The sequence below is a fragment of the Ursus arctos genome, unplaced genomic scaffold (assembly GCF_023065955.2).
Source record: "Ursus arctos isolate Adak ecotype North America unplaced genomic scaffold, UrsArc2.0 scaffold_36, whole genome shotgun sequence".
Classification (NCBI taxonomy): domain Eukaryota; kingdom Metazoa; phylum Chordata; class Mammalia; order Carnivora; family Ursidae; genus Ursus; species Ursus arctos.
Window position 1 is genome coordinate 6,438,104 of NW_026623050.1, and position 26,641 is coordinate 6,464,744.

The window sequence follows — 26,641 nt, forward strand, 5'->3', positions numbered from 1 at the left end:
AAGATGAAAAGACGCCAAACCTTGGGAGGCAAGGCATAGCTGTAATTTCTGCCTGTGAACTGCGCAGTAGAGAAAGGCCATACATCACATTATAGATGAGAAATGTGAAGGTCAGAGACACTATATGGCTTTGCCTAAGGTTGCACACTTGGTACGATTTTCACAGAACTAGAGTCCAACTTTTCTGAATTCAAAAGTTAGGCAGGAAACAGCTGGGTCAGGATACCCTAAAAACTCTAGACGTGTGAGCAGCTTGAGCCAGACAGCAAGGGGTGATCACAGCCTGGCCAGCCACCCAAGAAGAGTCAAGCCAAGCGCAAGCTTTCAAACACATCAAAGAAATTCTGGTGCTTAAAGTGTCCCTCGCTCGGCTCAAAGACTTGCTCTAGAGCACTTGCAGAGAATCTACACCGCCTCAAGTGTAGATTCAAGTACGCCTACGGAGCAGCCACAGACTCCGCGGAAACTACAACTCCCATTATGCATAGCGACTGCATGGACTAAACCCGGGATAAACTACAAGCCCCAGAATTCCTGGGGAGAGAGATACGCGAGTACGAAGGGGCGGAGGGGCGTATTCACGTCGGCCGCGCGGGACCGTTAAATTTGAAAGTTGGACGGTTTGAGGTGGCTGGTTTGCCAAGGAATTAGGTGCAAACTTTTGTCCCTCTGGTCGCTTCGTTAACCTCGAAGGGCAGGTTGTAGAAGGAAGCCCAGGCGGTCTGCGGCCCTGAAGAAAGTTCTGCGGCAGGAGGAGGGCCTGAACCGGGAATGCAGGATGGCGGCGATGAAGAAGGAAGGGGGTGCTCTGAGGTAGGTACCCGAGAAAGGCTGCCGGGAGCTGTGCTTGCGAGACCCAAGGGTGTAGCCTGTGACAGAGGTTCCGCTCAGAGCAGTTCAGAGGAACACGGTCGGGAGAAAAGCCTGCCGGCTGGAGCCTCCTTCCTGCTGGAGTCGGTGGCAAGGGTTGGTGGTGAAGACAGGGTTAGTTATCATCGACCTCACTGGGGTGAGGGCACGTGAGAACTCTGCTGCATCCAACTTCAAAGCAAAGGAGGCTGTGCGACCCCAATGGTACAAAGAACTTGGAATTTATAGTGTGGACTGTGTATCTCCGCTCAGCCATTTGCTAGCTCTTTGACCTTGGACTCGTCTTAGTGTGGAAAATGCTGGTGGGTGGTGGGATGGCGGAACTGGGTGATGGACATTAAGGAGAGCACTTGTAATGAGCACTGGGTGTTACATGCAAGTGATGAATCACTGAATTCTACCTCTGAAACTAATAATACAGTATATGTTAATTAAATTGAATGTAAATAAAATAATAAAAAAGAATAGCAGAGATATATAAGTTGCTACTTAAATATTGAAATCATACCGTAATTTCGTAAATAAAATCACACTTATCTTTTAAAAAAAATATGGAAAATGTTGATGAATCCAAAGTATGTGTAAAGTAACTGCCTCCAAATAAGTGCTAAACAAATGGTTGATGCTTCCATGTCAATGGCATAATTAGAAATATAAAAAGCCCTTTTCTGCACACTTCCTGCTTTTTCTTATATAAATACATATCAGTTCTTCTAGGTTGCAATTCTGAATGCATTTTTTTTAAGATTTTATTTATTTATTTGAGAGAGAGAGAGAGAGAGAGAGAGAGTGAAAGAATGCCCAAGCAGGGAGTGGCAGGCAGAGGGAGAGGGGGAAGCAGACTCCCCACTGAGCCAGATGCAGGGCTCTATCTGGTGACCCTGAGATCATGACCTGAGCCAAGTCAGATGCTTAACCTACTGAGCTACCCAGGTGCCCCGAGGTATGCATTTTCATTATGGGGTACACAATATTTAAATAAATGCCATGTGGAGAACTATTTAACTCATGCAACGATTATTTATTGACTGCCTACTAAGCACGAAATATGACAAATAAACAAAAGACACAAAAATCCCTGCCCTTGTGAAATTTAGATTCTGGGGTGGGATGAGGGTGGGGACAGCAGACATAAACAAGATCCATAAACTAGAAGTTAGATGGTCAGTACGAAAAGAACTAAAACAGTGGGGAGTAGGGGCATTGGTGCCAATTTAGATAGTTTTGAACTGGGGTCTCATTGAGAAGGTGTCATTTGGGTCAAGACTTGAAGGAAACTGCCCTGCATTGGGCTCCCTGCTCAGCATGGAGTCTGCTTCTCCCCCTCCCTCTGCCGCTCCCCCTGCTTCTGCTCTCGCTCTCTCTCTCATATAAATAAATAAAATCTTAAAAAAAAAAAAAAAAGACTTGAAGGAAACTCAAGAGCTAGTCAAGCACATATCTGGGGGAAGTACAGAGGTGTGGAGGGTGAGGGTTGGGGGAGGGAGCTGCACCTGGCACGTAGCTGGAGCCAAGTGAACCAGAAGAGTAAGAGGAAATGAAGGATGAGGTAAAGGTGAGGATGTGGAGATTGTAAGGACTTGGCTTTTACGCTGGTTCGAAAGTCATTGGAAGGTTTTGAGCAGAGGAAAGATATGATCTGATATGAGTTTCAATAGGATCACTGGCTGCAGTGTTGAACAGATCAAGGCAGAAAAGGATGAAAGCAGGGAGACCAGTTATGAGGTTATTGAAATAATCCAGGCAAGAGGAGATGGTAGCTTGAGCCAGGCTAGAAACAGTGGAGATGATAAGAGGTTGATTTCTGAATCTATTTTGAAGGTAGAGCCAACAGGCTTTGCCAGGTAACTGGAGGTAGGGGATAATGAGAGGGGTGTCAAGGTTGGCACTGAGATTTTTGGCTTGAGCAACTGGAAAAATGAAATTGCCATTTATTTGAGATGAAGGAAGACTGTGGGAGGAGCAGATCTGGAAGGAGGCAAGAGGAGCAAGGAAGGGAGGGGAGCAGTCCCAGCTCAGTTTGGGACATTAGCTGAGGTAGGTTTAATTGCTATTTCAAGATAAAGAGAAGAAATTCAGATGAACTCAGCAAACATTTATTCAGTGCTTACTAGAGTCAGATTCTATATTAGACCATGGGATTGTGAAAATAAATGACAAGGCCCTTACATTTATAAGATTCACACAATATAATTAAAAAGATGTGAGTAGTTACAACCTAAATTATTAATCACTTACAGTTTACCTTCTTTAGAGTTTTCAGCTCTCATCTAGACTGAGGTCACATGTAACTTTCACTTCATTTTGAAGGTTGGTGCCTGTCTGTCAGCCAGAAGTAGGCGTCTGTCTGACAGTTGCAGAGCTCTGTAGTTCAGACCATATACCCCATATGGTGATTACCTCCAAAAAACTTGGGGGAATTTCCCCATCAATAGGCTTGATAGAATTGGGGGTGGGGCAGTTGTGATCAGTAGATTGTATTTTTGTCTGCTTCTGCTGTGGGCTACCTGTATACATATAAACTTCAGTTTTAAGTCATCAGTCGAAACATGGGTGTTAGTCTGACAAACTGCTAATTTTTTTTAAAGATTTTATTTATTTATTTACTTATTTGAGAGAGAGAGAGCACACAAGCAAGGGGAGGAGCAGAGGGAGAGGGACAAGCAGACTCCGTGCTGAGCACAGAGCCCACTGTGGGGCTCGATCCCACAACCCTGAGATCATGACCTGAGCTGAAATCAAGAGTCAGATGCTTAACTGACTGAGCCACACAGGCACCCCTGTTTGCTAATTTTAAACCAAACAAGATGATGCATTTAGTGGTAAGCATAGAACTGCTTTTTGTCTACCTTGCCAAATTTATAATTGTTTCCCCTTCTTTTCTTCCTTAAATTTTATTCTTATAACTGTCCACCATACCCTAGCTGCATTCTCTCTTGTTAGGCAATACTACAGCCATAAACTTGGAAACCAGGTCACAGAAAGACTCAGACACTTAAGAGTATAAGAACACTACTAATGTGCCAGCCCACCATATTCAGCCCAAAGATCATGAATAATCACTTCTTTGAAAACATTTACAATAATCTAGTGATATAATAATACTTATATGTATTTATATGTTTATATACACACACACATATATATACTTACATATAAATATGAAATTTACTTTTATGTCACTCTTCATAGTGAAGCCATGTCCTTGGAGGGAGATGAGTGGGAGCTGAGTAAAGAAAATGTCCAACCACTAAGGCAGGGGCGGATCATGTCCACACTTCAGGGAGCATTGGCTCAGCAAGAATCTGCCTCTAACGCTACTCTTCAGCAACAGAAACGGTATGTAGAATGGTGGGGCGTGGGGGAGTCAACCTGTCATCATTCATCCCCAGCTGTAGTTGGTAATGGAGATGTGGATCCATGCAGATTGGTATAAGAAGTACTTCACACTTGATAGTGTGAGAATCTGTTCACCTGCTTTTTCATCACACAGCAGCTACCTAAAGATCTCCTCGAGTATGATTAAGAACAAGAACTAAAGGATTGCATTTCATTATGGAGCAGCCAAACTCTTGTATCAATAGAAATAGATCTTATACAGGGGACAATGAGAAGCAAAGTAGAGCAAGTATCATATTAAACAATATTTATCGAAAGTGTTATGTCATGCTGGATCCCTAAATAGAATTAACTCTTTAATAGTGATCAGTTAAAGAAATTGCTTCCTTGGATTCTGAGTACTGAGGGGGAGGGGATCTGCTATCTTGTATATATACTCAATTTTTAACTTTCTAGGAAAGTGTTTTCGAGAGTATGCCAAAAAGAAATAGTGATCTCCAAAGAAAATATAAACCTGAGAGAAATTAAATTTATACTAGGAAGTTTCTCATGAATGATTTAATGAAGTCTGGAAAAGGAAAAGCTGAAAAATACTACAGTTGGCCCTTGAACACCACAGGGATTAGGGGAGCCGACCACCATGCAGTAGAAGATCCATGTGTAATTTTTGACTCCCCAAAAATTTAACTATTAAAAGCTTACTGTTGCCTGGAAACCTTACCAATAACATAAACAGTTAACACATATTTTGTATGTTATATGTATCTATACTGTATTCTTACAATAAAGTAAGCTAGAGAAGAGAAAATGTTAAGAAAATCATAAAGAGAAAATATGCTGACGGTACTGTACACTATTTACTTGAAAAAAATCCACATACGAGTAGACCCGTGTAGTTCAAACCCATGTTGTTCAAGGGTCAACTGTACTACGTTATTCAAATGGACCTACAGAACTTGCTTTCTTTCGACTAATAGATGTTTGTTTTGATAAATATACTTTTTTCAAAAAAGTGAACTGAAGTATCCGTTTCTACCTTTAATCTCTGATAAAAAAATTTCACCATCATAGGCAATTTCAAAACTTTGGGTTACAATGTAATAAATATTCTCGTTCATCTCATTGAATCTTTAAAAGCATTGAGTTTTATTTCAGAGATGGTGGTGTTCTGTTCTTAATTCTTCTTCCTGGTTTCTGTGACATTATACTAGAGTTTCCACTTCTCTAACCTTCCTTTTTTCTTATTGGCTTCCTACTGCATTTTATCTAAGTCTTTTGTTCATTGCTCTGTGTGTCCTTAGAAATTCACATTTTTCAGGATTATTCAACTACTATTTAACTACTATTTACATTTTATTGCCTTCTAAATGTCTTTTTATCTACCTGTAACATATAATCACTGGTGTATTAAATACTGAATCTCTTCTCTCATAAATGACCTTTCCATTTTAGTTAATGGTACTAAAACTCACTTGTATGATCTTACTCATTGTCCTCTTATCCTAATTTTATTTAGTCAGTTACTAAGGTCTGGGAACTTAAAGCATAATTTACATGCTATGAAATCCTCAGATTTTAAGCATAACATTCAATCAGTTTTGACATGCATTTCAAGACACAGAACATTTTTATTACCTCCAAAAGTTCTCTAAATGCCCATTTGCAATCAATGTTCTTCCTTTCCCTCATGAAGCAACCCGTGATCAGATTTCTATTATCATTGGTTACTTTTGCTTGTTCTAGAAACTAATATGAATGGGGTCATACAGTTCTTTAACTCAGCATGTTTTATTAGGCTTCTCATGTTGCATGATCAGTAGATTGCCCCTTTTTATTACTGAGTTGAATTCCATTTGTTTATCCATTTATCAACTGATGGACATTAGATTCTTTACAGTTTTGTGCTTCATGAATAAAGCTGCTACAGACATTCTTGTACAAGGATTTTTGTGGACATTTTCATTTCTCTTAGAATAGAACTGATGGGTCAAAGAATAAATGCGTGTTTAACTTTTGGAGAAACTGGCAGTTTTCCAAAGACATTATAACATTTTACACTTCTGTCAGCAATGTATGAGAATTCGCTTGCTCCAAATCCACTTAAGTACTTGGTGGTGTCAATCTTTTTTCATTTTAGCCATTTTGGTGGGTATGTAATAGTATCTCATTATGCTTTTACTTGTCATTTCCCTGGTGACTAATGATGGTGAGCACTTTTTCACATGGTTATTGGCCTTTTATACACTTTTGTGGTGTATTTGTTCAGACATCTTGCCCAGTTTTAAATTGGGTTGCAAGAGGACTTTATATAGTCTATATATAAGACCTTTATCAAATGATGTGTTACAAACATTTTCTTGGTGGTGTTTTTTAATAAGCAGAAGTTTTTCATTTTGATGAAGTTTAATGAATTACTGTTTTTCTTTTATGATTAGTGCTTTTTCTGTCATTAGATCTTTGCAAAGATCCAAAATTGCAAAGATATTCTCCTGTGTTTTCTTCTAGTAGCTCTTTTGTTTTAGCTTTTATGTTTCAGTCTATGATTCATCTTAAATTTATCTTTGTGTGTAGTGTAAGACTGGGTAAAAGTTTTTCCCACCTCCCCCATAAAGATTTCTAGTTGTTCTGCCTCCATTTATTGAAGAGATTATTTTCTTTTCACTCACTGAATTTCTTTATGAAAATTCCCTTGTGAAAAAAGAAATCTTTTGATTGTATATGTGTGAATCATTTCTGTCCTCTCTATTCTGTTCCACCGATCTAATTGCTTATCCTTTCACCAATTATACATTATCTTGATTAGCTTTATATAGTAAGTCTTGACTTCAGGTAGAGTGAGTTCTCCAGCTTTTGTTGTTCTTTTTCAAAATTGTTTTGCCTATTTTTGGTCCTTTGCTTTTCCAAACAAATTTTAAAATCATCTTATCAGTTTCTAGAAAAGAGTCTTGTGAGATTTTGGTTGGATTGCATTGCATCATACATTTGGAGGATTGCTGATTTTTATCAGTAGTGTCCTAGATTTTATTTTCTCACCATTTCTGCAGGTAATCGCCTCATTATCTCATACTTAAATCACCATAACTGTGGTTCCTACCATTTACTGAGTACTTAGTAGGTCTAATCAACCTAGTAAGATAGATAGGTGCTACAGTAGTCCTGCCTGATCTGCGGTTTCACTTTTCTCAGTTTCACTTAACCTGCTGTCAGCTGTGGCCCAGGAGCAGATGAGCCTCCTTCTGACGTATTGTCAGGAGGTCAATAGTAGTCTAATACTACATTAGAATGTCTACATTTTTCACCTCACTTCATCTCATCATGTAGGCATTTTATCATCTCACATCATCACAAGAAGATGAAAGATGAGTACAGTACAGTAAGATAGTTTGAGAGAGAGAGAGAGACCACACTCACATAACTCTTATTATAGTATATTGTTACAGTTGTTCTATTTTGTTATTGTTGTTAATCGCTTACAATGCCTAATGTATAAATTGAAGTTTGTCATAGGTATGTATGTACAGGAATAAAACATAGTATATATAGGTTTCAGAAGTGTCCTTAATTTCAGACATCCACTGGGGGTCTTGGAAACTATCCCCCTGCAGATAAAGGGGGGATTTCTTTATTATTATCCCTGTTTCACAGATGAGGAGACTGAAAACAGAATTTAAACAGCTTGTCTAATGTCACTCTGCTAGTGATTAGTAGAGCTGCTAATTTGAACCTAGGGAGTCTTGTTCCAGAGCTTTAAACTGCTGTGTAATTCTATTCTTCTATACGTTGTTTTGGAATTTGTTTATCTAATTTCCCCATGTTTTGTCCTTCCTGTTATGTTATCAGGCAGAATCTTGATTATTTCTATTTTTCTTTCTGTTTAACAAACCCTCAAACTCCAGTGCCGTTATTTGGATTGATATTAAACACTTAAAATGAATAAAAATGGAGGTGACACTTGTTTATTTGGCTGTTATCACCATTGCTAATTCTATTTTCTGTTTAAATTTCAGGGCATTTGAATCTGAAATTCGATTTTACAGTGGAAATGACCCTCTGGATGTTTGGGATAGGTGGGTCTTTTTTTATTTAACAAGGGCACTGGAAACTTAACAGATGAGTTATGGCCATGCTTCTCAAATTAGGGTGTACAGAGCAGTGTGTCAGTACAAAGTGGTATCTTGGGGACACAGAGAGATAGAGTAATCACAGTGTTTCTTCCTGAGGTGGTCACGACTGAAGAAATTTCAAATTTATGGCATGCACCTGAGAGCTACACCCTTTTATCCCCATACCCATTACTTCCCAGAAGCGCATGTTAGCAATATTTGGAAAAGTTTGAGGGATATATGCTTAGGACATGTTATTGAGTACCTTTAAATAAACATACTTTCAAATTAGATATTTCTGCTTAAGAAAGTCAAGAATGGGTCTTGGTGCAAGAATAAAAGTGCACATTAAACTTTAAAATTATTCTTTTCGGTGGCCTGGGTGGCTCAGTCAGTTGGGTGTCTGCCTTTAGCTCAGGTCAGGATCCTGGAGTCCTGGGATCAAGTCCCACAGTGAGCTTCATGCTCAGCGGGAAATCTGCTTCTTCCTCTCCCCCTGCTCCTTCTCTCACTCACTCTCTCTCAAATAAAGAAAATCTTTAAAAAATAAGTAAATAAATAAATAAAATTATTCTTTTCCTTTCCATTCAGGTATATTAACTGGACAGAGCAGAACTATCCTCAGGGGGGGAAAGAGAGTAATATGTCGACATTATTAGAAAGAGCTGTTGAAGCACTACAAGGAGAAAAACGATACTATAATGATCCCCGATTTCTTAGTCTCTGGCTTAAATTGGTAAGTCTTTCTCAAGTGCTGTGTGAGTTTAAAATATTAAGACAGGAGATTTTCTCTAGAGCTTTCTGGTACACACCAAAAAATGGCAAAACCTGAGCCATTTAGTAGGTACTAAACATTTAATACATATTCAATGTTTGTTAAATTGATTCTATTTAAAGATGGATTTTAATGTAAGGGTTTTTTTTTAGTGATCATAAAGCCTATATACCTCCTTATGGGAGTGGATTATTTATTTCAAATATAACTGGGCCATGCAACTGTCCTGGGGGAAAATATATAGGAGCCAACACATGGCAATAGTATGATTGTTTGTGAAAAAGTTTTTGTAGGTGATTCTGGTATCTCTTTGTCCCCTTTCTGAGAATCAATACCATGAAAAGGTAATTTTTTTATGTGGTATGTTGCTACATCCAAAAATATCTGCCTGACCACTTTATACAGTCTCATTTGACATGTAGTTCTTTTATTTCTAGAACACTCTTGAGGATTTTTTTATGAAAACATCTTCAAATAAGATAATGACCAAAATTTCTTAGGTATCAATTTCATTGCCTTTATCCTAAAAGAGATTAGAAAAAGTAAGTGATAAATATTTAGAATAAAATGTTAGATAATAGATAATTAGATAATGGATAACTAGGTACTTACAAAAATAAATTATTTTTATTAAAAATAAAAAATGAACTATAAAAATAGATAATTATATAATAGATTAGATAATTCTAAATAATAGAATATTTACAACAGCCATTGTAATATGATAAAATATTGACATTTGGAACTGATAAAATTTCTGGCTAAGATATATCTTTTGAGACCTTATCTTAAACCTCAAATATCACTAATAAAGGAAATTAGGTGAGTCCTGAAGGCATAAGCTATATTCGTTTCTGTAGGACATTTGACATGTCTTGGCATCATTATTGACAAGTTGGAGAAATTAACTTTGGAGTATTAGTGACAGGAGTTTATGCGAAGGATGGTACCCAAAGAATGCTAAACAGATTTGTTAGCGTGGGCTATGGTCCCTGGTGGCTTACTAATGGATTTTGTTCTTCATTCCATCCTATATAATATTCTTATCCTAAATAATGTTCTTACATGTGATTTACTAAAAGTTTGGACTAGATAAACCTCTCAAGTAATTCTTTATCCCAGGATTCTATGGTTATATTTAGTTGGAGCTATTAAAAGTAACAATTAATTGGAATAATTTTTCTGTTCACAAATGCTAACCTGGTGCTGGTACTGGAGAGTAATGATATTATCAAAACATAAAAAGCACAGTCTAGACCAGAGCTACTGGAAGAATGATCTGTAGGCTGTTCAAGATAAGTATAAAAGTTCAGAGCAAGCATTTAGAAGTTTTGCTAGGTTTTGTTAACAAATTTGACATTGCCACAACATCCAAACACATCATCGTTTTTCTAGTAACTTCTGTTTTTATTGTATTTTTAAAAAATACCAGTCAACAATGGGAAAAAAAAAAAATACCAGTCAACGATGGAATGGAAACTTGAAACGCTCACACACCAAAACTAGTCCTTTTCCCATAGGCAATCTGAGAAGCGCTAGTCTAGACAACCCTCAGATTCAAATGAACAGCCCTAGAATGATCAGCAATAATTAGAACTTTGTAGATGGTTAACAGGATGTATATCGAACTATTTTGCTGGGGTTTTTTTTCTTTATGAAATGGTCAAGAGGAGTAACATTTGGGTTTCTCACACTACTTTCTTTGCTTTGCAAAAAAATTTCTCCAGTCTGAGTTATTTTTACAAGGGATAACTACAATCTAGCTAAGGGAAAAATTGTTCTTAGGAAATATCCAGGATTTTTAGTTAAAAGTGTAAAGTTGTTTTAGTTGGCTTATTAGGGGTTACCAAAAAAATTTGTTTAACTTTTGGATATACTGATCTAACCATGTGGTCCTTTTATTTATATTATTCCTTAAGTAATCTCATTCAACACTCTAGAATAATTTGATCTTTATTGGCTGTTTCGTGCTGAACCAGAGCTATTTAGAAAGCCATTAACAAGTGCAGTCAATGTTAACCTTTATTTATGTAGTAACAGATATCAAGGACCGTATCTGATACTGATAACATATTCAGAATTAGAACTTTGCTTGAATTGCTATCACATATGGGAAAACATCACTCATTTGGATAAGCAGAAAACTCCACTTATTGAGTTACTACAAAATTAAACTATAAAATACTAGCTGTTTTTGTCAAAGATATAAATGAAGTATTTCATTTATTCAATTTTCTATCAGGCCCTGGCTAGGGATTGGGATATAGTGGATAGTAATGTTTTGTGCCTTTGTGGAGCTTACTTTATTGGGAAGACAGATGTTAAGCATTTAATTGTCACAAAACAGAAAGCAGGAAAGTATTGAGTTGTGTAGGAGGGATACATACAAGGAGGACTTAACCTAGGCTAGACAATCAGGAATAGGTAGAGATGAGACAAAATATTTCTAGTAAATAAACAGGAGAAAATGTTAGCCTCCTTAGTCGTGTAAGAACTCCTAATTAGAATGCTGAAATGCCATTTTTATATGAAATTAGAAACTTAAAAATAGGTATTTTCTGTGAAATTAGTATTTGGGAATAACTACTAGCATTTTAAATTTGTACAACCTTATTAGAAAGCGAGTTGTTACTTTTTGGGGTGCCTGGGTGGCTCAGTTGGTTAGGCGTCTGCCTTTGGCTCAGGTCATGATCCCAGGGTCCTGGGATCGAGTCCCACACTGGGCTCCCTATTCTGCAGGGAGTCTACTTTTCCCTCTGCCCTCTGCTGCTCCCCCTGCTCATACTCTCTCTCTCTCTGTCAAATAAATAAATAGATAAAAATCTTTAAAAAAAAAAAAAAGCAATTTGTTACTTTTTAACATAGTTCTAGTTCTAGAAATTTATCTTAAGAGAGTAATACGAAATATGAAAGGTTGTGTGCATGAAGTTACTTGTTAAAGAATTATTTGCAATTGGGCAAAATAGAAGCTGTATATCCAAAAAATGAAGGAGTGGCTAAATGATGGAAGATTACTGGATGGAAAATTATTTATCTAAAAACAATAAAGAGTAAGTAGCAGCATGGAAAAATGAACGATGGACTGTTAAGTGGAATAAAAGCAAATTTTCTTATGATTAAAACTTTATAAAATGATAAAAACCCTTTTATCCTGTGTAAAATGATATATGTTCTTTTTTTCCTTAAGAAAAAAGTGTATACCAAACTGTTAATGATGTGGGATTTTTATTGACCTGTTCTCCTATCTTCTTACAACTAGAATTCTCTACATTGTATCTGGTCTTAGAAGACCCTTCTATAATACAGACTTGACCATGTCATTCCTCTGCTTATAGCTCTCCCGCCCCAACACACATACATTCACTATCCAGTAGATTTAAAATTAATTATCTTGACATTTAAGACCTGTCACACCCTTTTTTCCAAGCTCCTGTCTTGTCTGCATCCCTTTTCTCTGTCTAGTATGCCCTTCCTTTCCCATTCTCTACCAGATCTAAGTCTATTCCTCCTTCAAGGCCACATTCGAATGTCATACCTTCTTGAAGTCTTTCCTTCTCATCCCGTTTTCTTACAAATTAATCTCTTTTGTCTACTTTTTGTCTTCCCAGTATAGTCCTCATAACATTGTATTATAATAGATATATATTTTTTCAATGCAGAAATTACATATAGTAACTCCAATGATTGTTTGGCGTATAAAAGTGAGTAGAAACTGGTTAACTGTTAATGCTTTTAATTTGTTACAGGGGCATTTATGCAATGAGCCTTTGGATATGTACAGTTATTTACACAGCCAAGGGATCGGTGTTTCACTTGCTCAGTTCTATATCTCATGGGCTGAAGAATATGAAGCTAGAGAAAACTTTAAGAAAGCAGATAAGATATTTCAGGAGGGGATTCAACAGAAGGCCGAACCACTGGACCGACTGCAGTCACAGCACCGGTAAACTTCTCTGGAGCTTGTCTTCCCTCTTGCAAACTAATAGATATAAATGGTTGGTTTTGCATCTGAGTAAAATGCTCTCCTTGGATTGGCAAGTTTACTTAGTTACTATTTAATTTTTTAAAAGACCAATTAATTTTTTAATTTAATATAGAGTAAAATCTACTCCTTGGTATACAATTCTGTAAGTTTTCACAAATGAATAGAGACATGTAACCATTACCATGATCAGGATATACAATAGTTCCATCACTCCACAGAACTTCCTCATGCTCTCACCCTTTGTAGTTCAATACTTATTCTCATCCCCAAACCCCAGCAACCACTGATCTATTCTCCAGCCCTATAGTTTTGCCTTTTCCATAATATCACATAAATGGCATCATACAATGTAGCCTTTTGAGTCTGACTGCTTTCATTTAGCATAATGCATTTCAGTTGTTAAATTGGTTCTACTTTAAAGATGGATTTTATATGTATATTCTGAATACAAGTTTTTTGCCAGGTATGTGACTTGTAAATCTTCTCCCAATTTAACTGTGGTCTATTTGTTCTCTTAACAGTGTGTTTTATAGAACCAGAGTTTTTAATTTCGAAGAAGTCTAACTTATTTATTTTTGTGTGGATCAGGCTCTTGGTATGTCTGAGAACTCTGTTTAGCGAAAGGTTGCAAACATTTTCTATGTTTTCATCTTGAAATTTTTAAAAAAATTCTTGAGTTTAGTTGATAATACAACATTGCATTAGTTTCAGGAGTATAGCATAGTGATTCAACAAGTTGATACATTATGCTGTGCTCATCACAACTGTAGCTATCATCTGTCACCATACAAGGCCCTTACAATATCACTGACTATATTTCTTATGCTGTATCTTTTATTCCCATGACTTATTCATTCCATAACTGGAAACCTGTGTCTCCCTCTCCTTTTCACCCATTTTGCCCAGCCCACCCACCCCGTCCCCTCTGGCAACCATCAGTTTATTCTCTGTATTTATAGGTCTTATTTTGCTCTTTCTTTTTCCTTTTTTTTCTTTTAGATTCCACATATGAGTGAAATCACATGGTATTTGTCTTTCTCAGTCTGACTTATTTCACTTAGAATGATATGCTCTGGGTAAATCCATGTTGTCACCAGTGACACCGTCTCATGCTTTTTTATGGCTACATAATATTCCATTATCCATATATATACAATATCTTCCTTATCTGTCTTTTGATAGACACTTAGGTTGCTTCTATATCTTAGCTATTGTAAATAATGCTGCAATAAACATAGGTGTGCATATATCTTTTTGAATTAGTGTTTTTCTTTTCTTTGGGTAAATACCAAGTAGTGAAATTAGGGATTATATGGTATTTCTATTTTTATTATTTTTTTAAAGATTTATTTATTTATTTTAGAGCACACAAGTAGGGGTAGGGGCAGAGGGAGAGAGTCTTCAAGCAGACTCCCCCCTGAGGGTGGAGCCCGACATGGGGCTCAATCCCATGACCCATGAGATCACAACCTGAGCTGAAACCAAGAGCTGGACACCCAAACAACTGAGCCACCCAGGCGCCCCAATCTTGAAGTTTTTATAGTTTTACTTTTTATATTTAGATCTCTGATCCATTTTGAGTTAATTTTTGTAGAAAGTGTTGATCAAGGTTCTTTTTTTTGCATACGAACCCCCATTGTTCTTGTACTACTTGTTGAAAAGATTTTCTCCATTTAATTGACTTTGCACCTTTGTCAGAAATCATATTTGACACAAAAAAAACCTCGTATTTGTGTAGGTTTATTTCTGTTGTTCTGTTCTTTTGATCTGTGTATCTGTTAATTAGTGTATACCACAGTATCTAGGTTGCTCTGGCTTTATAGTAAGTCTAGAAATTGGGTAGATATGAGACTTCCAACTTTGTTCTTCTTTTTAGCTCTTCTAGTTCCTTTGACTTTCTGTATAAGTTCTAGAATCAGCTTCCAGGATTTTGATTAGTATTGTGCATAAATTTGGTATATTTCTCCATTTATTTAGATCTTTGATTTCTTTGAGTAAGCGTCGGTAGTATTTGTCTTTTGAGGAATTGACTCATTTCATCTATGAGTTTATGAGCATAGAGTTGTTTATAGTATTTATTTTCTTTTTAATATCTGTAGGTTATATAGTGATCTCCCCTCTTTAATTCCTGATATTGTTAATTTGTGTCTTCTCTTTTTTCCCTCAGACTGGCTAGAAGTTTATCGATTTTATTGATCTTTTTAGAGAGCCAGCTTTTGATTTCATTGCTTTTTCTTAATTGATTTTTTCTTCTTCTTTTTTTTTATTAATTTCTACTCTTTATTATTTCCTTCTTTGTGCTTGCTTTGAGTTTAACTTGCACTTTTTCTAGTTTAAGGTGATAGCATTTCACTAATTCTAGATCGTTCTTATCTAATATAAAAATTATCTTCTAAACACTGCTTTAGCTATATCCCACAAATTTTGAAATAATACCATATTTTTCATTTTCATTCAGCTCAAATTTTTTTATTTCCCATATGTTGTCCCTTTGACCCATGGGTTATTTAGAAGTGTATTAATTTAATTGGGAAATGTTTGGAGATTTTTCAGATGTCTCTCTGTTACTGATTTCTAGTTTAATTCCATTATGGTCAGAGAACATAATTTGTATGGTTTCAGCTTTTTTTAATTTATTAAGTTTTGTTTTATGGCCCAGAATATGGTCTGTTGTTGGTAAATATTCCATGGACACTTGAAAAATATGTGTTTTCTGCTGTTTAGGGGTGGAATGTTTTTTAAATGTTATTTAGGTCAAATTGATGGGTAGTCTGTTCTGGTCTTCTGTTTCCTTGCTGATTTTCTGACTACTTGTTCTATCAGTTACTGAGAGAGGAATTTTGAAGTTCCTTTTATTATGAATTTGTCTATTTCTTCTCTAAGTCCCATTTTTTTTGCTTTATATATTTTGAAGTTCTGAAGCATACACATTTAGAATTGATCCCTTTATCATTATATAATGTCTGTCTTTATCACTGGTCATACACATTCTGAAGTCTCCTTGGTCTGATGTTAGTACAGCCACTCTGGCTTTCTTTTGTTTATATGATATATCTTTTTCCTTTCCTTTTTTTTTTTTTTTAACAGTTTTAGAGTTGTGTGACCATGACCACTACCTAATTTTAGAACATATTTAACACCCCCAAATGAACCCCATACTCAAGAGTAGTCACTTCCCATTCCCACTCAGCCACTTCCAGGCCACTGCTTATCTGCTTTCTCTATCTAGCTTTGCCTATTCTGGGCTTGGCACATAAATGGAATCCTATGTTATGTGGTCTTTTGTGACTGGCTTCTTTCACTTAGCATACTGTTTTGAAGGTTCATCATAGTCTGTTCATCATTGATGAACATACTTGTGTCATATTAGTATTTCATTCCTTTCTATTGCTCAGTAATATGCCACTCAATGGCTATGCCACATTTTGTTTATCCATTCATCAATTAATGAGTATTTAGGTTGTGTCCATTTTTTGGCTATTGTGAAATAATGCTGCTGCAAACATTCATGATGCAGGCTTTTGCATGGATTTTTTTTTTTTCATTTTTATCCCATATCTTCATATTTAAAGTGGGTTTCTTATACACAGCAAATAGTTGGGTCTTGTTTTTTCCTCAGCTCTTTTTTTTTTTCAAAGATTTTATTTATTTATTCGACAGAGAAAAAGACAGCCAGTGAGAGAGGAAACACAAGCAGGGGGAGTGGGAGAGGAAGAAGCAGAGGAGCCTGATGCAGGGCTTGATCCCAGGACTCTGGGATCACGCCCTGAGCCGAAGGCAGATGCTTAACGACTGAGCCACACAGGCACCCCCCTTGGCTCTTATAATATCTTTTCAAATGGTGTATTTAGAACATTTACTTTAATTTTTAATTGTGTTCAATTTAGATCTATTATTTTCTTATTTGTTCTCAATTTGTTCTCTATCTTTTGTTCCTTTGTTGCTTCTTTCCTAACTTCTTTTGGATTGTCTAAATATTGTTTAATATTTCATTTTAATTTTTTTATTGGCTTTTTTTGTCTGTTACTATTTTTTTTAGTGGTTGTCTAGGGTATATTATAAACAGACCTCACCTTTCACGGTCTACCTAGAGTTGATATTTTACCACTTCAAGTAAAAAAATATAGATGCTTTTTAATCATCTAGATCCCTTGATCTTCCCTACTTTTTTGGTATCCTTGTTATATGTATTACATCTACATACACTGAAAACCCCACCAGACAATGTTATAATTTTTGTTTTCTTTTTTTTTTTTTTTAAAGATTTTTATTTATTTATTTGACAGAAATAGAGACAGCCAGTGAGGGAGGGAACACAAGCAGGCGGAGTGGGAGAGGAAGAAGCAGGCTTATAGCAGAGGAGCCTGATGTGGGGCTCGATCCCAGAATGCCGGGATCACGCCCTGAGCCGAAGGCAGACGCTTAACCGCTGTGCCACCCAGGCGCCCCATAATTTTTGTTTTCAACAGTCTTACATATTTAAAGAACTTTGGAGGAAAATGTCTTTTGTAGTCATCATTTTTGTTCTTTCTTCATTCCTGAAGTCCTAAGTTCTCTTCCAGTGTGATTTCCCTTTAGCCCGAGAGGTTTGTTTAGCCATTCATTTAGCGTGAGCCTATGGCTAATAAATTCCCTTAGTTTTTCTTCATCTGAGAATGTCTTCATTTCATCCTCATTCCTGAAGGATATTTTTGCTGGATGTAGAATTCTGGGTCAACAGTTCTTTTCTTTTTTTAAATTAAATTTTATTTATTTGAGAAAGAGCACAAGCCGTGGGGAGAAGCAGTGGGAGGAGAATCAGACTCCCCAGTGAGCAGGGAGCCTGAAATGGGGCTCTCTCCCAGGAGCCTGGGATCATGACCTGAGCCAAAGGCAGCCACTTAACCAACTGAGCCACCTAGGTGCCCCTCAACAGTTCTTTTCTTTCGGTACGTTAAAGATGTTGTTGCACTGTCTTCTGGACTCCATGATTTCTGATGAGAATAGTTCCTACTCTGTATGTAATATGTTGATTTTCTCTGGGTGCATTTAAGATTTTTTTCTTTTCTTTTTTTTTTTTTTTAAGATTTTATTTATTTGAGAGAGAGTGAGAGAGAGCACGCACAAGTAGGGGGGAGGGGTAGAGGGAGAAGCAGGTTCCCCGCTGAACAAGGAGCCAACATGGGACTCAGTCCCAGGACCCTGGGATTATGACCCGATAGGAAGGCAGACGCTTAACTGATTGAGCCACCCAGGCGCCCCTAAGATTTTTTTCTTTAACATTGTTATTCAGAAGTTTGATTATGATGTGTCTAAATATGTGTGATTCCCTCTGCATTGAAACGATTTGGGGTTTACTGAGCTTTTTGAATTTGTAAATGTATGCCTTTCATAAAATTTGTGAAGTTTTCAGCCATTATTTATTTCTGGACTTTTATGTCTTTTTCTGGGACTTTAGTTACACATATGTTAGACTTTTTGATGTTGTTCCATCGGCCCCTGAAGCTCTTTTTTATTGTTTCGTTTTTGTTTTTATTTATTTATTTTTTTAAGATTTTATTTATTTATTTGTCAGACAGAGAGAGCACGAGGAAGGGGAGCGGCAGGCAGAGGGAGAAGCAGGTTTCCTGCCGAGCAAGGAGCCCAACACAGGGCTCAATCCCAGGACCCTGGGGTCATGACCTGAGCTGAAGGCAGATGCTTAACCCACTGAGCCATCCGGCACCCCTGTTTTTGTTTTTAATTCTTTAACGTTTCTTTTTTCTGTTCTTCAGAGTGGCTAATTTTTGTTGATTTGTCCTCAGGTTCATTTACTCTTTCCTTAGCCAGCTCCATTCTGATATTGAGTTCATTCAGTAAATTTTTTATTTCAGATAATATGGTTTTCAGGTCTAAATTTTCCATTTGGTTCTTTTTTATGGTTTTTGTGTTTCTGCTGAGAACTTCTTCTTTCTATTCATTTCAGATGTTTTAATCTTCATTTCTTAGAGTGTCGTTATAATAGTTGCTTTTAAATTTCTGTTTGAAAATTCCCATCACCTAGGTCGTCTTGATTTTGATATGTGTTGATTGCCTTTTTCTTTGAGAATTGATCATATTTTCCTGGTTCTTTGTCTGTCAAGTCATTTTGGATTATATCCTGGACATTTGTCCTGTTACTATGTTATTAAACTCTGAGTCCTGTTGATTGATATTCTCTGGGGAATGCTGATATTTTTGTCTTAGTAGGCAACCAACCATCAGATATCACAAGCTCTTTCTCATGTGGATAGTGGTTCCATTGGCAGTTCAATTTTCAAGACCTTTGGATCTATCCCATGTGTAGGCTGCTCAGTGGTTAGTCTAGGACTTGGGCAATGGTTTATATCATACTTCAGTTCTCAAAGCCTTTTCTGTGTTCCTTTGGGCCTGCCTTCTGCGTGCATAGCTCAGGAGTGAGTCCAGCACTTGTGCCAATTCATGTAGAGAATTAGGAGATCCCCTTCTTCAGTTCATCCTCTCCAGTACCTCTCCCACATTTGTTGGCCCTCAGAGTCTCCTTTTCCCAGTACTCTGGCCAGAAAGATGAGGTTTTAGCTTCCCACACCATCGTTGCAACAATTTAAAACCACAAGAGAAAAGAGAAGAAGAAGAAAAAAAAAACAGGAAACAACCCTGTGTGGGTTGTTTCTTCAAGTTTGACTCCTCTCTACAGTCCACTTGCTTTTGTTTACTTTTTCAGAGGCCTCAGTTGCTTTCTTTGTATTTTGTTTATAGTTTTTAATTCTACCTGGTGAGAGAGAGGCTACCGTCGGCTTTCTCCGTCTTGGCCAGCACTTGCAGTTTATTCTGGTTTTTACCCTTTGGATAATATGTAAAGCTTTGGCAGCAGCACAGGAAGTTTAATCTTCAAACTTCTCCCAGCTTTGCTAAAGTAAAATGACATGTGGGATACAACTTCATTTCATATGGTTTGGGAAAAAATGGTATGGGGGTGAGCAGTGTGCCTAGAGACAGCAAGAGACATAGACAGTGATAAAGTAGATGTGGCAAGATGTTAACAGTTGCTGAATCTAGGTGAAAGCATATGGGGGCTCATTTACTCTCCCAACTATTTTGTAAGTTTAAGAAGTTGATGGGAAACTCTGACCTTAATAAATTCTTTAATCTTAGTCACCCTGATCTGATCCTCAGATCAGCCTAATGGTACCCTACAGTGTATGCTAATTGGTGGAACTTGGACATTTAAAGGGGAAGTTAAATCATCCTATTCCAAACTTTCTCTGATTTCAAGGTAGCTTTCTTTATTCCTGAGAGAATAAATACTTTCTTTGGGTTATTTCTCTATATTTCTTCTCCCTTGTTTTAATAAATTAGAAATTTTGATTCTGGTGAGTAGTGTTCATCTCCCCCAAAAGTTAATTGCCCATTCTCTTACTTTTAGACAATTCCAAGCTCGGGTGTCTCGGCAAACTGTGTTGGCACTTGAGAAAGAAGAGGAGGAGGAAGTTTTTGGATCTTCTGTACCACAACGAAGCACACTGGCTGAACTAAAAAGCAAAGGGAAAAAGACAGCAAGAGCTCCAATCAGCCGTGTAGGAGGTGCTCTTAAGGGTAAGTTTGTGAAGTGTTATTATGGGAAGCTCTTAGTCTCGGGTGGTAGGCAAATTATGTAAAGAGATAATGTATAAATATATATGTGGACACTGTCCTGGTTTTCTGAATACTAGGTAGCAGAAAGAAGGAAGTCTTCAGAGAGCTGAGATTATAGTATGCAGCAAAAGCAAAACATGTCAGCAATTTTGTTTCTTAATTAAGAAAAACCTAATATATAGGAAGCATCAAGAGTTTCTGAGTTTGTTAGTTGAAAGAAGATATGCAATAATATAGCCAGTATTGTCAAAGTAAAGCTTACATGTACCGGAGCCTCAGAGAATGTATTAACATGGTCTTCAGCTTTTGGGGGCCAGAAATTGGACTCTCTTTCTATACCTAAAGATGATCAATGATAAGCTTTTTTTTTTATTATTCAGCATGTTTAGGGAAGTTTTAGATTCACAGCAGAATTGACTAGAAAGTACAGAGAGCAATAAGCTTTTACTAACTACATTTATAGCAGTTAGACGGATGGACCAGAATTTTTAAAAATCTCTTATTCCTTTTGTGATCTCAGCTTACCAGTATTCAAAATGTTACTTGCAGATCCTAGAATTAAGGTATAGGGAGTATATAGACCTAAAGAATATTCCATCCAGATCGTAATGAAGCTTGATTATAATGAGCACCACAACAGAGAACACCCCTAATAAATGGGCTAATTTGTCTTCACTAGATTCAGCACGTTTCAGCTGATTTCCATTGAGAGAAAAATTTTAAATTGACAAATGAAGACTTAAGTTAGGTAGTCTCTGAGAAAACTAGACAGCGTTAGAATGATGATTGAAGGAAGATGTAGAATTTTTTTTTTAAGATTTTGTTTATTCATCAGAGAGAAAGCGAGCACAAGCAGGAGCAGCGGCAGGCAGAGGGAGAAGGAGGCTCCCCCCTGAGCAAGGAGCCCCATGTGGGACTCCATCCCAGGACCTTGGGATCATGACCTGAGCTGAAGGCAGATGCTTAACCAACTGAGCCACCCAGGCACCCCTACTTTTTTTTTAATGTATCTAAAAATAAAAGACTGGAGGTGAGGGAAAGGAGGGAGAGTATAAGTAACACAATGGATTAAAAAGTTAATAATTTGATTCATGAAAGGTTTTTAAAAATTATTGTTTAAAAAAATCTCTTTGTTTCTATGGTAGTAGGGGTAATCTCCTTGATTTTAGGAAGTATTAGGTATACCTTATCTGGCATCTAAGTTGATAATTAAAGATTTTACTTAAAGTTTTAATATTTTTCTCCTAGCTCCAAACCAGAACAGAGGACTCCAAAATCCAGTTCCTCAACAGATGCAAAGTAATTCCAGAATTACTGTTTTTGATGAAAATGCTGATGAGGCTTCTAGAGCAGAGTTGTCTAAGCCTACAGTTCAGCCATGGATAGCACCCCCTGTGTCCAGGGCCAAAGAGAATGAGCTGCAGGCAGGCCCTTGGAACACAGGCAGGCCTTTGGAATACAGGGTAAGGACTCTTAGCTCCAGTATAATTGCCAACATAACAGAGACTTCAGATTTAGAGTAGAAGAGTATTTTTAGCATGTCTTTTAATTCCTCCTGAATGATTAGGCATGGTCGGCATATACTTTGTCAGAATGTGTAATTGTGGTAATTTTCATTTTTTTCTTCATCGCCAGCCTCGTGGTGGTACAGCTTCTGTGACCACTGTACCCTCTCTGCTTCCCAGTTTTACTCCATATGTTGAAGAAACTGCACAACAGCCAGTTATGTGAGTTTGATTTCCTGATATTTTGAGGTGGGAATTATTAAGAGTGAGCAGGGTCACCTATTCTGGTTCCCAAAGGCATTTCCTTCTCTATGGGGATGGAAGTAACCAGACAAATTGTGTTTTTTTAATGTCTATATTCTTTAGAGTATGTTAGGGCTAAAAGAACATTTGGTAATATTCTTATTAAGGAATAAACTGCGTAGGTTTATATTTACATTGCTATAGTCAAAGATAATCACTTTGATTTAAGTGAGATGTTCTACCTTTGTTATTGACAGTAATTAGAAATTATGATAGTTTTTCCTCTTACCCTGTTCCTTCCTTCTGGATGTCTTTTTCCTTTTCTTCCTAACCCTTAGCATTTCTGTTATAAGAAAAGGAATGATAGGATAGGTGATACTTAGATCATCAGGCAGTGTGAGATCTAGTCTAATACACATTGCACAGTATATAATACCAGGATCAGATTCCGTGTCCCAGTACAAGAGTTTTCTCAAAACTAATCTATAACCCCTCATCACTATATGCTAGATACTATAGGAATGCAAAAATAGATAGGATTTATAGCAAAAAATTCTGCCTGATAAGAGCTCAACACAAGGGAGGATATTCTTAAGACATCTCTATGAGAGACACCTGGGTGATGCAGTTGGTTGGGTGTCTGACTCTTGGTTTTGGCTCAGGTTGTGATCTCAGGGTCATGGGATCATCTGAGAGCGGAGTCCGCTTGAAACTCCCTCTGCTCCTCCCCACCGTGCTCGCTGTCTCTCTTACGCAGATGAATAAATCTTTCTAAAAAAGAAGGAAAGAAAAAAATCTTGTGAGACTTTACAAAGGATTACCTGAAGAAATTGATAGCACACATTTGTGGATACTTAATTTTTCGAATGTTTCAAATCACCTGTAGATAAAATTATGGCAAAATAAATATGGTATAGAAAATGTTGAACTTTATTTTTATTTGAACTCTTCTTCATGGCTATCTTATTTGACCTGTCTGCTACATTTTTCTTTGGTTTGTGTTTTTTTCTTAATGATATGTTCCAGGAGCTCTTCATAGCTAATCAGCTAAAATCTGTAATAGGAGTTGCAGATATCTCCCCCTAATTTGTCACTTGTTTTTGATCTTGTTTAGCAGTAACCATTACAAATATATTTCTAATTCCTATGTAGATTTAACAGTCTTCATTATGGTTTCTATGTCTCCATCATTCTTTGCTGGGATTACTGCAACCTACCTAATCTTTCTACTTCTAGTGTTACTCATCCCATTCATTCTTTATGCTGTCACAGGTCTGCATTGCAAATCTGATTGTTTCATTTTCCTGATCAGAATCCCTTGCTTGGTCCCCATAACCTTTGGGATGAAACCAAAACTCCGTAAGATTGATTATAAGACTGTTCTTGATTTGGCCTCTACTAACATCTCCAGTTTCCTCCCCCACATGTAGTCAAACCCGACTGCAAGTTTCTGAACTTGTCGAGAGCAGCTACCCTTTGGACGTTTGAGTTGTTTCTACTTTTTGGCTAATTATGAATAATGCTTCTGTGAACATTTGTGTATATGGGTTTTTTTTGTGGACATCTGTTTTCATTTCCTATGGGTATATACCTCAGAAGGGAATTGCTGAGTCATATAGTAACTCCATGTTTAACATTTTCAGAAACTGTCAAACTGTTTTCCAAAGAGGCGGCACCATTTTCTGTTCCCAAGTTGCCATAATGAATGAGGGCTCCAATTTCTCCACATCCTCACCAACATTTTTTATTATTCACTTTCTTTTGGTTTTGTTTTTTTGGTTATTGCCATCCTAGCGGGTGTGAAGCAGTATCTCATTGTGGTTTTGATTTGCATTTTTCTAATGATTAATGATGTTAAACATCTTTTCATGGACTTACTGGCCATTTGTATTTCTTTGGAGAAATGCCCATTCAAATCCTTTACCTGTTTTTTCAATTGGATTATTTGTCTTTTTATTTATTTATTTACAGATTTTATTTTTTTGAGAAAGAGCGTGAGCCCGAGTGGGGGGAGGGGCAGAGGGAAGGGGCAGAATCCCAAGTGGACTCGGTGCTGATGTCTGAGTCCGATGCAGGGCTTGATCCCATGACTCTGAGATCACACCCTGAGCTAAAATCAAGAGTTGGTGGCCCAACCCATTGAGCCACCCAGATGCCCTGTCTTTTTATTTTTGAGTTGTAAGAATTTATATATTCTGAGTACAAGTTACTTATCAGATACATGATTTGCAAATATTTTTTCCCATTCTATCAGTTGTCTTTTCATTTTCTTTGTTCTTTTCACTTTCTTGATGTTATCTTTTGAAGCCCAAAAGGTTTAAAAATTTTGATGAAGTGCAACTTACTTTTTACTTTTGTTTCTTATATTTTTGGTGTTGCATCCAAGAAGGCTTTGCCTAACTCAAGACCATGAAGATTTACTCTCAGTTTTCTTCTGAAGGTTCTATAGTTCTAGCTCTTACATTTAGGTCTGTGATCTATTCTTATCTAACATTTGTGTATGACATAAGGAAAGAGTCCTACTTCATTCTTCTGCATGTGGATATACAGTTGTTTGAAAAAACTTCTTTCCTCATTAGATGGTCTTGGTACTCTTCTTTTTTTTCAGAGAGGGGATAGGGAGGGAGAGAGGGAGAGAAAGAGATCTCAAGCAGGCTCCACACCCAGCATAGAGCCTTATGCGGGGCTCAGTCTCACAACCCTGAGATCATGACCTGAGCTGAAATCAAGAGTCAGACGCTTAACTGACTGAGCCACCCAGGTGCTGCAAATGGTCTTGGTACTCTTGTTGCAAATCAACTGACCATAATGTATGGATTTATTTTTGAGACTTTTCTATTCCATTGATCTACATGTGTGTCCTTATCCCATAGCCTTGATTACTGTAGATTTGTTGTAACTTTTAAAATCTAGAGGTTTGAGTCTCCCAACTTAGTTCTTCTTTTTAAAGATTGTTTTGACCATTCTGGTCCCCTTGCAATTCCATCTGAATTTTAGGATCATTTTGGTAATTTCTGCAAAATAACCAGCTGGGATTGTGTTACGGCTTGTGCTCTGAATTTGTTGATCAATTTCATGAATATTGCCATCTTAATAATATTAAATCTTCTGATTCATGGACATGGAATATCTTTTATTTATATCTTCTTTCATTTCTTTCAACAGTGTTTCATAGTTTTCAGAATACAAATTTTGCACTTTTTAAAAAAATAAGTAGATGTTATTTTTTTTGAGCTATTTTAGGTTTATAGAAAAATTGTACAGAAAGTACAGAGAGTTCCCATATACTTCCTCCTCCCCAACCCTGTACACAGTTCTCCCTATTAATATCTTGCATCAGTATGGTTCATTTGTTGTAACTGATGCACCAATATTGATACATTATTAACCAATGTTCATAGTTTGCATTAGGGTTCACTCCGATGTGTTTTACAGTTCTATGGGTTTTTCATGTGTCCATCATTGCAGGGTCAAAATAGTTTCAAGTGCCTTAAAACTTTCCTCTACTCCACCTGTTCATTTATCCTTCCCTCAAATCCCTGGCAACCACTGATCTTTATATTGTCTTTATAGTTCTACCTTTTCCAGAAGTCCTAGAGTTGGAAATAAACAGTATATAAGCTTTTCAGACTGGCTTTTCTCAGTAAAATGCATTTAAGGTTTCTTCATGTCTTTTTTGTGGCTTAATAGCTCATTTATTGTTAGTACTGAATGATAGTCCATGTGTGGATGTTTATCCAGTTATGGGAGGGCATCTTGGTTGCTTCCAATTTTGGCAATTATGAATAAAGTTGCTATCAACCTTTGTATGCAGGGTTTTATGTGGACTTAAGTTTTCAACTGATATAGCTGGATTATATCATAAGACTCAGTTTTGTAAGAAAGTGCCAAACTCTCTTCCAAAGTGGCGGCACCATTTTGTGTTCATTCATACCTCCACATCCTTGTCAACATTTGGTGTTATCAGTATTTTAGATTTTAACCATTCTAATAGTTGTGTAGTGGTATCTCATTATTTTAATTTGTAATTTCTTGATAATATATGACATTGAGTATGTTTTATATGTATATTTGCCTTCTGTGTATCTTCTTTGGTGTCTATTCACACTTCTTTTTAAAAAATTTATTCTGAAGTACTTCATTCTCTTTGGTGCTGCTATAAATAAAAATGTTTTCTTAATTTCCTTTTCTGCTCATTGCAAGTGTATAA

General features: G+C 36.9%; 1 protein-coding gene across 4 annotated transcripts in view; it reads left to right on the forward strand.

Moving 5' to 3' along the window:
- Positions 1 to 557: 557 nt before the first annotated feature.
- The window catches only part of BUB1B (BUB1 mitotic checkpoint serine/threonine kinase B), a 47,384-nt gene continuing 21,300 nt past the window's right edge, over positions 558 to 26,641 (forward strand). For 2 of the 4 annotated variants that reach the window (XM_057306283.1, XM_057306282.1), the window contains exons 1-8: positions 566 to 813; positions 4,063 to 4,209; positions 8,217 to 8,276; positions 8,904 to 9,048; positions 12,834 to 13,030; positions 20,475 to 20,644; positions 21,932 to 22,146; positions 22,319 to 22,410. In XM_057306283.1, the coding sequence (XP_057162266.1) occupies positions 779 to 813; positions 4,063 to 4,209; positions 8,217 to 8,276; positions 8,904 to 9,048; positions 12,834 to 13,030; positions 20,475 to 20,644; positions 21,932 to 22,146; positions 22,319 to 22,410 (1,061 nt within the window). In that variant the 5' untranslated portion in view covers positions 566 to 778. Of the gene's footprint in view, positions 814 to 4,062; positions 4,210 to 8,216; positions 8,277 to 8,903; positions 9,049 to 12,833; positions 13,031 to 20,474; positions 20,645 to 21,931; positions 22,147 to 22,318; positions 22,411 to 26,641 lie in introns of all 4 variants that reach the window. The other 2 variants (XM_057306281.1, XM_026480035.4) reach the window with 2 other exon arrangements.